The 11,997-nt window shown below is 51.1% G+C and overlaps 2 protein-coding genes across 5 annotated transcripts in view; one reads left to right on the top strand and one right to left on the bottom strand.

Annotated features, from left to right (window-relative positions):
• Positions 1-367: 367 nt before the first annotated feature.
• LOC117088392 (popy Class I histocompatibility antigen, A-1 alpha chain) lies at positions 368-10,432 on the bottom strand. Of its 3 annotated transcripts, XM_033219644.1 has the most exons (8): positions 10,017-10,432; positions 9,610-9,879; positions 9,093-9,368; positions 8,232-8,507; positions 8,013-8,129; positions 7,537-7,569; positions 7,376-7,423; positions 6,786-7,208 (listed from the first exon to the last, which is right to left on the bottom strand). In XM_033219644.1, the coding sequence occupies exons 1-8, from the start codon at positions 10,087-10,089 to the stop codon at positions 7,204-7,206; spliced, it is 1,098 nt and encodes a 365-aa protein (XP_033075535.1). In that variant the 5' UTR covers positions 10,090-10,432; the 3' UTR covers positions 6,786-7,203. The 3 variants fall into 3 exon arrangements, with proteins under 3 accessions (XP_033075534.1, XP_033075535.1, XP_033075533.1); XM_033219643.1 differs by lacking the exons at positions 6,786-7,208; positions 7,376-7,423; positions 7,537-7,569 and adding exons at positions 368-447; positions 591-623; XM_033219642.1 differs by lacking the exon at positions 6,786-7,208 and having other exon boundaries at positions 7,341-7,423.
• Positions 10,433-10,484: 52 nt separating this feature from the next.
• Positions 10,485-11,997, top strand: part of LOC117088398 — a 42,681-nt gene continuing 41,168 nt past the window's right edge. For both annotated transcript variants that reach the window (XR_004439190.1, XM_033219655.1), the window contains exon 1: positions 10,485-10,622. The gene's annotated coding sequence lies outside the window, so the exon portion shown is untranslated. The remainder of the gene's footprint in view (positions 10,623-11,997) is intronic.

Here is an 11,997-nt window from a genome sequence, read left to right as displayed (position 1 = left end):
CCTCTAACATTAGGGATTACAAGTGGACATGGGATTTGGGTAGGGACATAGATCCAAATGATATCAAGGCTCATGGTGGACATGAGGGTGGGCTGGTCTCCCCACTTCTCACCTTTTACCAGGGACATAGACACATTCAGACGCCTTGGCAGAAAGAGAAGCCTGAGGCCCTTGAAGTCTCAAAGAGGAGCCATGAACAAATCTTGCATCTCAGTCACTTACAAGGCAGTCTTAGAAAAAAAATAGTCATGAACAAATTCAAGTCAGTCATGGTAAGTGGTGACACTGAACATCCCACCACACACTGAAAAATTCAAATCAAAGGATCTCCAGAGCCTACTTGTGTCCCATCTGCCCCAACTCCTCCTTCACTTCAGGCCCTCTAAGGTGTCACTTTTACAAGCCTTGAGAGACACATCAGAGTCCTGGGTACTGTTCCTGTTTGGGCTGGAATAAAAACAAAATCTGGTCAGAGCTCACTGGTGATGTGACTAAAGGAGGAATTGTGGGGTGGTGAGCACCCCCATGGGCTCCTGTCTACACTATCCCAAGGATCTGAGGGATCACTCTCCCACCCCTACCACACTTACATGAAGCCTGAGCATAGCTGCCTCCTTTTCCATCTGTGGAAAGAAAACAAACTGTGAGAGGCCAGGCAGGAGGCAGGGCCATGAGATCCCAGAGGAGTTTCCAGAACTGTGACTGCAGACCCAGGTCAGGATCAGGAAACCAAGGAAAGAGGAAGTGTTGAAGCTGGACCAATTGTCCTCCTGACGTCTGTCCTCAGCAGGGACCTTCTCCTGACCTGTGACTGCTGGGAGTCAGGTTCCCATGACCACAATCAAGGTGATAAATTTGTGCTTCCATATCACAGGTGCTTTACAAAAGAGCAAGAGTTGACAGGGCATCTGAACAGGGTAAATGTGTGTGGAGATGATGCCTCACAACTAGGCAGGAATGAGCCAACTTCCACCTGGGGCTTGAAATCCACCAATGGAAGAAGAAAACTCGGAGCTCACCTCTTTCCTACCTGGTCTCTTATTCTTCAACATCACAGCAACGACCACAGCTGTGGGAACCACAGCACCAAGAACAACCAGGGCAGTAACGATGCCCACAATGGCGAATGTGGGCTGGGAGGATGGCCCTGAGAAAGGAGGTGAATGTGAGGGGCCCTGACCCTCATGCCTCAGCCCTGACCCTGGTGAAGGGCTCCAGAAGGACTCCTGCTTTCCCTGAGAAGAGACATGATCCCTCATTCATCTCCTTAGCTCATCTCAGGATGAGGGGCTCTGGAAGCACCTCGTGCTGCACGTGGCATGTGTATCTCTACTTCTCTCCAGAAGACACCACCACAGCTACTCACTTCTGGAAGGTTCTCTACTCTGCAGATCTGGTCCCCACAAGCTCTGTGTCCTGGATTTCGTCCTCCCCATCCCACTGCCAGGTCAGTATGATCTCCACAGGGTAGAAACCCAGGACTTAGCACCTCAGGGTGACCTCATGATCAGAGATGGGGTGGTGGGTCACGTGTGTCTTTAGGGTATCTGAGGAGAAGAGTCAGAAAATTCAGGCACTTTGTATTCCTCATGGGATACTCCAGGAGTGCCCATGTGACCATCCTGAGAATAGCTGGGACACCTGGGGTGGGGAAGAGAGCACAGAACCCAGACACCAACCTGGACAGAGGCACCTGGGATAATCTATTCCTTGGAAAGTTCTAGTGTCTAAGGCGGGAACAGAGATTTCTCATCTTGACCCGAGTGGAGGCCGTGGGACTCAGAAGAGCTGGAATCAGACCAACAGATACACATTGTGTGTGAGGCAGATAACAAAGGCTGAAAAGAAACTTCCTGGTGCCCAAGCCTGCTGTGGGGTCAAAGGGGACAGCTGATCAGTATTCCAGGGATTGTCTTCCCCTCCTTTCCCTGGGAGACAATCCTTTAATTGTCCCAGAGTGCAGGGCAGGCCCTCAGTCACTCTCTGGTATAAGATATGAAACTCAGGAGGACTCTTCTTCCTCAGGACAAGTGGGAGAGGGATATTTAACGTTGGTCTGATTTTCCTTCCTTCTTTTGGAAGGTGGCTCGGGGAGATCTGCAGGAGATCAGGGAGGCGCCCATGGCCGCTGGTACCTGCGCACTGCAGCATCTCCTTCCCATTCTTAAGGCCTTTGCTGAGTCACTCCGCCCACCTTCCCTGCAGGTAGGTTTTGAGGGCCTCTGTGTGTTCCTCCGCCAGTGCATCTGAGCCGCCTTGTCCGCTTTGAGTTCCTAGAGCGCAGTTCCTGGTTTAGGACGAGGTAACTGGCGCCATGTGGGGTATGTTCATCCCCGCGGAGGAGGCTCCAGTCTGGGTCCAGGTCGCAGCTGTGTATCCATTGGAGGGTGTGAGACCCTGTCCCCGCGATCGCTGCCACTGAGCCCCGCCTCTACCCCAACCAACCCCCGGGGATTGGACCTTAACTGAAAATAGAATCGGGTATAGACGCCTGGGGTTCTTATCAGGTGAGGGTCTACGCGGGTCCCGCAGCCTCGGGATAGGTCTCTGATTTTGCTACAGTGTGTAGCCCAATGTTGGTAAACCCTGAGTGATCACGAATCTAATTTGTAAAAGAGGTGATTTTTGAGCCCTTTACATAAAAATGTGTCTAAACGCATTGCAATTAGACTCACAAAGTTTTACTTGCCCAGACTATGTATCTGTGACTCTGGTCTGTTGTATTATTACATTATCTTTATTTCATAGCCCTGAGTTTGTGTGTGCAAGTCCAGGACATTGCAACACAAAGCACAATGTGTTACCGTATGTTGCAACCAGGAGTCTGGACAGAATTTAATCACCTCAAAATTGCAAGTGCTCAATGCACCCAAAGTGCCCTTCACCAGTGCTCATGCATCGCCTTTATTTATTATTTATTTAGTTATTTTTAGGCAGGGTGTCACTCTGTTACCCTGGCTGGAGTGCAGTGGTGCACTCATGACTCACTGAAGCCTCAACCTCCTGGGATCATGTGACCAATGCTCCTCACTCAGCCTCCCAAGTAACTGGCACCACAGGCTTGTGCCACCACTCTGGCTAATTTTTCTAAAAAAAATTTGCGGGGACAAGGTCTCCCTATGTTGCTATGATTGGTCTTAAACTTCTGGCCTTAAGCTATCCTCAGCCTCCCACAATGCTGTTATTACAGGCATGAGCCACAGTGTCCAATCCATGCACCTGCCTATTTGTATGAATTATTCACATCTAAGCTATGTGCATATTTTATTGGGACACTTGGTATTCTTTTTTAACCTGTTTAACTTAGGGAGGGGGAGACAAGTGTAAACAGGCATCGAATAGGTGCCTATCGCTGTGAGGATGAACCCCTGGCCCTTCCAGGGTAGATGGGGTTCAAGCTATTCAACTTGTCACTTAGGGGCTAGTGAGTTACCTGAAGAAATAGTGCCCTATGGGGCTGATCATTGGTCTGTAATGCTTACAATCAGAGTATTCAGAGGAAGCAGCACCTGGATGGTCCTTGGTAGTGAGGAGTCGATGCTTCTGGACCCACTTGTAGCCTCATTCCTGCCACTGTGGTTATCCACTTATCAGTCCTTCCTGCCAGACCTGGGCTGATCCGTGATGCTGGCTGGCTAATTTCAATTTGTCTTCAGTTTGTGTGGTTATTCAGGGCCATGTCAGGGCTGGGTGTTTTCTGTGGGTGTTAACATGGAATTGAGGCTCAACCCACATGGACCATTTTCATCTCATGATAGATGCCGCTGGGTCTGTCCCATCTATGACTCTGTGGGTCACATAAAAGCCAATACACATGGGCACTTGGAATCACATGGTTGCTTCATGTCCCATGATCAGGAATTCTATCTTATCAGGGCCAGGAACATGTTAAAAGTTGCTTCTAACAGGGAGCATGTTTCTCTGCTGTGGATTCCGTGGCCTTACTCCATGGATCCATCAGATCCCAGGCCCTCCATTCTGACTCCCACTGATGCTTGGTTCAGCTCCATCCTGCATCTTTCCCCACACCGCCACCTCCAGCACCAGGGGTCTGAGGGATGGTGACTGACTGCACCACAGCCTGGGTCTGCTGCAGTGTCCTTTCCTGTCCAGGCCCCACTCAAAACTGGCCTCCTCCTATATCACCCAGAGTGTGGGCCAAAGCAATGTACTTAGATGTGGAATGTGACATTGCCAGAACCCAGCGAGGCTCACCAGGCAGTGTTCGTCCTTCCCTCTGGTGAGGATGTAATATGCAAGTGTGTCTTTTACTTTGGAGGGGAGGAGAACCCTGCATGCCCCTAACCACTGGACCCATAAACCTTCACTGCAGTGGCCACTCTTGAAGTTCTGTAAGGTTTATCTTCACCTTCTATAGTGCATGCTTTGCCAAGGAATTCAGTGTGCTTTCCTCCTCTTGCTCATCCATCCCTATTTATGTGATATTGCCAATGAAATGAGCAGATTTAGTATTCTGTGAGATATTTGATTTGTCCAGGTCTCTTAAGGTGATATTTATAGAAGGTTGAGTAGTTAAGGTAGCCCTGAGGCAAGCTATCAATAAATGCATTATAAATCCCATGTGAATGTGAATCATTCCATATAGATTTTCTAAATGAAATGGGAGGGAATGCATTCACCAAATCTACAGCTGCTTGCCATGTGACTGAGGCATTATTAATCTCCCCAAGCAGTAATATCCAGCCAGCATGCCAGCTGCAATCAGGACTCCTACTTGGTCAAGTCTGGAGAAATTCCATTCACTCTCTATGAGGCTTCTTCAGGGACAGATTGCTGAATTATATGGAGATAACAGGCAATCCCAACACCACCCCCCATCCTTCAGCTCTCTAATGGCAGTGCTACCCCTACAATACCTGCAGTACCCTCCACAAGACCCACGCTGGGGCACAATATTGCTTCTGGCTTGGCTGGGATAAGGGAAGTTTTAGAGGATTCCCTTTGGGCTTCAGTACAATGAGAGCCCTTCCTCTCCAGACTAGGGACGCAGTGTGGGGGTGACCAAAGTTGCCAGTGCATGAAAGCCAATTATGCATGTGGGGAATGGGGAGATAACCAGGACTGGGTTTATGGACCCAGTGGTCCCACTGTGGGCCATAGTATGTCCAGGTTTATTTCCTGGCCTCCTTAAGCCCCACTGTGGATTCTGAATCTGAAGCTTGACTGAAGTCTAGGAATTGAGACTGGGATCATGACTTTGTATTTGGTCAAACACCCTTGGCCTCCTGCTCCTCAATTCTTGCATTCTCATCATAGATATGAAGCAGTGCCCTTGCTGGCTGCCCATCTGGTCTGACCCTGGATACCACCTTTTTTTTTTTTTTTTTTTTTTTGAGGCGGAGTCTCGCTCTGTCGCCCGGACTGGAGTGCAGTGCCAGATCTCAGCTCACTGCAAGCTCCACCTCCCGGGTTTACACCATTCTCCTGCCTCAGCCTCCCAAGTAGCTGGGATTACAGGCGCCCGCCACCTCGCCCGGCTAGTTTTTGTATTTTTAGTAGAGACGGGGTTTCACCGTGTTAATCAGGATGGTCTCGATCTCCTGACCTCGTGATCCGCCCGTCTCGGCCTCCCAAAGTGCTGGGATTACAGGCTTGAGCCACCGCGCCCGGCCACCACCTTTTATTAACCTTCCCCACAACTCCTTGAGGGCCGAGCCCCCTTGGCTGCTACTCTGGGTTCTCACAGTAACCGTGCCCTCTATCTTTTGCAGATCACTGAAAAGGAGGGCTCCTAAAGCATTCACTCCTGATCCTGAGGGAGGCAGGTGCACTCATTCCAGGATTCAGGTCTGCCACAGAGAAGCAAAAATTCCTCACATTCAAAACTGTCCTGGCCCACATTCAGCCCACGAACCACGGGATGGACAAGCTTGCATCTAGAATGTATGCACCACAACGCTAGAAATTTTTCTGTTTTTACTTTAATGATGTTTTCTAAATGCAAAAGCAGTCATATCCCTAGCAGACAACAAATGTCAGTGGAATGAAGGATCACTGTAGAGCACCTCCCTATTCTGAAGCCAATATTTTTATTAATGTAGCGTCAGGGTAAATGCTGTTTTGTGGCAGCTAAAGAACAACATCATTTCACGCGGACATTGATGCCGCCAGTGCTTTTCTCACCAGGGCTGCTTGTGCGTCCTCCCTTCCTCCCTCCCTCCTCCCACACCAACCCTCCTGCACACTGCAGCACACAACCATATTTTTCTCTTCAGGAACAATAACCCTAGCCTTATGGGTACAATCTTCCAACCACATATGAATCTAAATTAGACTCTGCTTTATACATCCATGAATTTGGATTGGAGCCAGCGCTAGGATTACTACAACTCAGGGCAGGAAGATGAGTAGGACAGCAGAAGAGGAGCTCCAACAGAAAGTTACCTATGATGAGAAGCTAGGGGACCCATCCTCTCTGCAAATTTCAGAATCCGGTTCCTTTAAAAAGATTGGAGACAAGATGGAAAATACAGTCCAAGAAAGACCCTGGGAGGAGGGCAAGATCTGGACAGGTCTGAAAATTTGTCTCTTGATACCACAAGGAGATTTGTATGCAGGGACCACCCTAGGTGACATCCAACTCCCTGGGATAACAGGTCTTGGGGGGACAAGGTTCTACTGAAGGGCCAAGGACAATAAAGGAGCAAAGATGACTCAGCCAAGCAGTGACTACATAAAGTCCATGTTGGCCGGAACACAAACTGGGCACAGCCCCATCTACTCTCCTCCCCTGCAACAAATCCGCGTAAGAAACACATGGACTCTGGAAGGTTCTCAGGTCTTCCATTTATTTTGTCTCTCAAATTTTAGGAATCTTCTCCTTTAATTAATTCATCAACCTCTCATGGCAAGAATTTGAAAAAGTAAATTTATGCTCAGGTTCTAATTTTAATAGGGAAGGAAGAAGTTACAGCTCAGTGCACCATGAAGTTGAGACAGAGAGACATCCCAACTCAACCTCTCTGGAACAGGAAAGATAAATGGGGAGGGAACACAGGTCAGCGTGGGGAAGAGGGTCATGGTGGACACTGGGGTGGGGTGTTCTCCCCACCTCCTCACATTATGCCTGCAGGAACACAGACACATTCAGGTGCCTTTGCAGAAAGAAAGTCAGGGTTCTTCAAGTCACAAAGAGAAGGCGTGAACAAATCTTGCCTCTCAGTCCCACACAGGGCAGCTGTCTCACACTATAGAAAAAATATTCATGAACAAATTCATATCCGTCACAGTGAGGAGTGACACTTTAAACAGCCCATCACATGCTCAATGCATCCAAGTCAAAGAAATGCCATAGCACAGTTGCGTCCATTGTTCCCCCCAACACCCCACACACATCAGCCCCCCAGGGTCTCACCTTTACAAGCCGTGAGAGACACATCAGAGCCCTGGGCACTGTCACTGCCTGGAGTAGAACAAAAACAGGACCTGGTCAGATCCTGGGCTGGGTGAGCTCCCCCAAGGGCCCCCAACCACAATATCCCAAGGATCTCAGGGATCAGCCTCCTTCATACTTACTTGCAGCCTGAGAGTAGCTCCCTCCTTTTCTATCTGCGGGAAGAAAATGTTCTGTGAGATATCAGAAAGGAGCCAGGGTCATAAGGTCCTGGAGGAATCTTCTAGTCTTGGACCCCAGAGAAGTTTCCAGAAATGTGTGATTGCAGACCCAGGACGGGATCAGGAAACATGAAGAAAGCAGGTGTGGGTCCTGGACCAACTGCTCTCCTGAGGTCTGTCCTCAGCAGGGACCTTCCCTTGTGACTTGTGACTGCTGGGATCAGGTCCCATCTTCACCGTAATCCAGGTGATATCTGTCCTTCATTTTAACAGGTGCTTTACAGAAGAGTAGGTGCTGACACACAGGGCCCAGGCTGGGTGGGCCCATGAGTGTGGATGGTGCTTCCCAGTAACTGAGCAGGGTACACTTCTACCTGGGGCTTGAAACGCTCAGTGAGACAAGAAATCTCAGACCCCACTCCTCACCCCTTCCTCACCTGAGCTCTTCCTCCTCCATATCACAGCAGCAGTCACAGCTCCAGTGACCACAATTCCAAGGAGAACCACACCAGCAATGATGCCCACGATGGGGATGGTGGACTGGGAAGACGGCTCTGGGAAAAGAGGGGAAGGTGAGGGGTCCTGATCCTGCTAAAGGTCTCTAGAGAGGCTCTGGCTTTCCCTAAGAGACATGACACCCCCATCTCCCTCTTTACCCCATCTCAGGGTGAGGGGCTCACGCAGACCCTCATGCTGCACACGACAGGTGTATCTCTGCTCCTTTCCAGAAGGCACCACCACAGCCGCCCACTTCTGGAAGGTTCCATCCCCTGTAGGCCTGGTCTCCACGAGCTCCGTGTCCTGAGTTTGGTCCTCTCCATCCCGCTGCCAGGTCAGTGTGATCTCCGCAGGATAGAAGCCCAGGGCCCAGCACCTCAGGGTGGTCTCATGGTCAGAAATGGGGTGGTGGGTCACATGTGTCTTGGGGGGATCTGATGGGAAGAGTCAGAAAATTCAGGCATTTTGCATCTGTCATGGGACACTCCACCAGCACGCATGTGGCCATCTTGAGAATGGACAGGACACATGGGGTGGGGGAGGGAGCCCAGAATCCAGACACCATCCTGGACACAGGCACCTGGGATAATCTCCTATTCCATGGAAAATTCTATTCCCTAAGGAGGGAACAGTGACTTGGTCCTTACCTGAGTGGAGGCTGAGGGACTCAGAGGAGCTGGACTCAGACCCCCACACATTGAGTGTGAAGCAGAGAACAGGGCCTGAGAGGAAAAGTCACGGGGCCCAAGGCTGCTGCCGGTGTCAGAGGGAACTCTGATCAGTATTCGAGGGATTGTCTTCCAGTCATTCCCTCAGAGATTTTATCCTTAACTGTGTCAGAGAGCAGGGTGGAGCCACAGAACCACTCTCTGGTACAGGATCTGGAAACCCAGGAGGATTCCCTCAGTACCAGAGGGAGGGCGATATTCTAGTGTTGGTCCCATTTGTCTCCCCTCCTTGTGGGAGGCCAGCCCCGGAGATCTACAGGCGATCAGGGAGGCGCCCCGTGGCCCCGGTACCTGCGCGCTGCAGCGTCTCCTTCCCGTTCTCCAGGTATCTGCGAAGCCACTCCACGCACATCCCCTCCAGGTAGGCTCTGTCCCGCTCCGCCCAACCTTTCGCCTCCCACTTCCGCTGGGTGTTCTGAGCCGCCATGTCCGCGGCGGTCCAGGAGCGCAGGTCCTCGTTCAGGGCGATGTAATCCCTGCCGTCGTAGGCGTACTGGTCATACCCGCGGAGGAGGCGCCCGTCGGGCCCCAGGTCGCAGCCGTACATGTTCTGGTAGGTGTGAGACCCTGGCCCCGTCCCCGCGGTCAGTACAGTCCCCCGAGCGCCGCCCCGCCCCGACCAACCGCGGGGATTTTGGCCTCAACTGAAAATGAAACCGGGTAAAGGCGCCTGGGGCTCTCCCGGGTCAAGGGTCCCCCGGGTCCGCGGCTTCGGGGTGGATCTGGGACCCGGAGACTCGGGGCCACCCGGCCGTCGGTGGGGGGTGGGGTGGGGTCGTGACCTGCGCCCCGGGCCGGGGTCACTCACCGGTCTCGCTCTGGTTATAGTAGCCGCGCAGGATCTGCAGGAACACTGGGGCATTCTGTGTCTCGGCCTTCATGAGCCGTGTCTCCCGGTCCCAATACTCTGGACCCTCCTGCTCCACCCACGGCGTCCGTGGCTCCATCCTCTGGCTCGCGGCGTCGCTGTCGAACCGCACGAACTGCGTGTCGTCCACGTAGCCCACGGCGAAGAAGCGGGGCTCCCCGCGGCCGGGCCGGGACATGTAGGTGTAGAAATACCTCATGGAGTGGGAGCCTGGGGGCGAGGCGAGGCTGAGACCCGCCCGACCCTCCTCCCCGCGCTGCTCCCGGAGTCCTGCGCCCCCGCCGGGCGGGCCTCCCCCTCCTCCCTCCTCCCGGCAGAGGCCGTTTCCCTCCCGACCCCGCACTCACCTGCCCAGGTCTGGGTCAGGGCCAGGGCCCCTGAGAGCACCAGGAGGAGGGTTCGGGGCGCCATGACCGCCATCCTCGGAGTCTGGGGAGAATCTGAGTCAGGGTGGGTGAGTGGGGACTTTAGAACCGGGACCGCGGCGACGCTGATTGGCGTCTCTAGAAACCCGACACCCAATGGGAGTGAGAACTGGGTCCCCGTCGTGAGTATCCAGGAAGAAGGACTCGATGCAAGTTGTGAGAAGAAGAGAAACTGCGGAGATGGGGAATCCCCAACGCTGGGACTCCCCAATCCATACACCGCCTTTGGGGCCTGAGACCCTGAGAGCCACACCTGGGGCTTTGGGACTTCGCCTGACCTCGCTCGTCCTGTGCCAAGCGCTCTGTCTCAATATCTCCCAGAGTCTTGACCCAGGAGCTGTCTGAGAAACCAGGGAGAAACCCTGGGCATTGGCGCGGTCACTCTCCCTTCACTTTTCATCCCGGAATCTCCATCCCTGAACTGGACTCCCTGCCTCCCACTCCTTACCTGTCCCCCTGGACTCTTCTAGAAGAAAACTCACCCCACGGAGCTTGGTGCCAGAGACTGAGCTTGCTCTGGGAAAGAAGGTATAGAGACATTTTTTTTTTTCAATCTGGAAAAGTTGCGCCTGAGTGCATGAGACAGAATAGAGACCAGTTTGCTGTTTGTTTATTAAATATATTGGGTAATAGAATCTTGGTAACCCCCGAGTGATCAGGAATCTAATCGGCAAAAAATGTGACTTTGGTCCCTTGATTTGTAAATGTGTCCAAAAGCGTTACAACAGGACTCACAAAGCTCCAAAATTTCACTTTCGCGAACAATGTATCTGTGACTCCCGCTTGTTGTATTTTAAATTTACCATCACTCCATAGCTCTGAGTTTCTGTGTGAGTCCAGGATATTTCCTCAATACAAAGTAGCAGACTGTGTTACTATATGTTGCAACCAGGAGCCAGTACAGACTATTGACCTCACAGTTGCAACTGTTCAATGCAGTTACAATGCCCCTCACCAGTGCTCATGCACTGCCTGTTTTCAGGAAGTATCCACTTCTACGTGTTGTGTATATTTTATAGGAACACAGTATTTTTAAAACCCGATTAACATAAAAACAATTAGCTTTTGGGCAGACCCACATAAGGTATTAAAGGCCAACTGCCAAGAACACCCTGCTAGGCTCTGTAGATGGATATATTAAAATCCATAAAACAATGTATTGAAACCTAAGAATTCTGCTGCTTTCGAATTCTTTCCTCTGCTCCTTTTCCTCAGCGCCTGCTTCTCCAGCCCTTCCCTCAGTCCCTCTCATCCTTCAGACCCTCCTGTCCCCTTAGTCCCCACCACACTGTCACTCGTGAATTGTGACACTAGCACTGTCCCATGACATGCTGCCTGTTCTCTTCACAGTGGTCCTGCTTCTGTCAGTCAGAGTGTGTCATTTCTCCACTTAAAACACTCCAGTGTCTCCACTTCTGTCTTGTGAAACTTCTGGAGTGTCAGGCAGGTGAGCATATGAAAGGATACCTGGTTCATCATAGGCACTAAATTCATTTTTGTTGACTTAATGAATGAAATATGAGTGTATTAAATTGCATCACAGATAATTATAAAGTGTAAAACACTGAAAAAGTTCAGAAAGATTTTATTTTATCTAACTAGTGTGCATATCAATTCATCAATTCATTCGTGCACTACTACCCTGGCGAAACAACACCCATTTATCTGCTTCTTGTTCCTTGGTCAGAAACCTGGGCAAGATGTGGATCTCTGTTCTGGGCTTCCAAAAGCTGTGTTTTCATTTTGAATCCTCCTTCAGGTTTATACAGAGGTGGCAGAATGCAGTTTCTTACAGTTGTAAGACCGAATTCCCTGTTCCTTGCTGGCTGTCAATATAGAGAACAGGGAGGCTGCACTCAATTCCTGGTGCTCACCAGCGTTCTTTCCTACACAGCCCCTTCTT

The sequence above is a fragment of the Trachypithecus francoisi genome, unplaced genomic scaffold (genome assembly GCF_009764315.1).
Source record: "Trachypithecus francoisi isolate TF-2019V2 unplaced genomic scaffold, Tfra_2.0 Lachesis_group10, whole genome shotgun sequence".
In the NCBI taxonomy this organism is placed as follows: domain Eukaryota; kingdom Metazoa; phylum Chordata; class Mammalia; order Primates; family Cercopithecidae; genus Trachypithecus; species Trachypithecus francoisi.
Note: the sequence above shows the minus strand (reverse complement) of the source record. Positions and strands in the feature narration are given on the sequence as shown.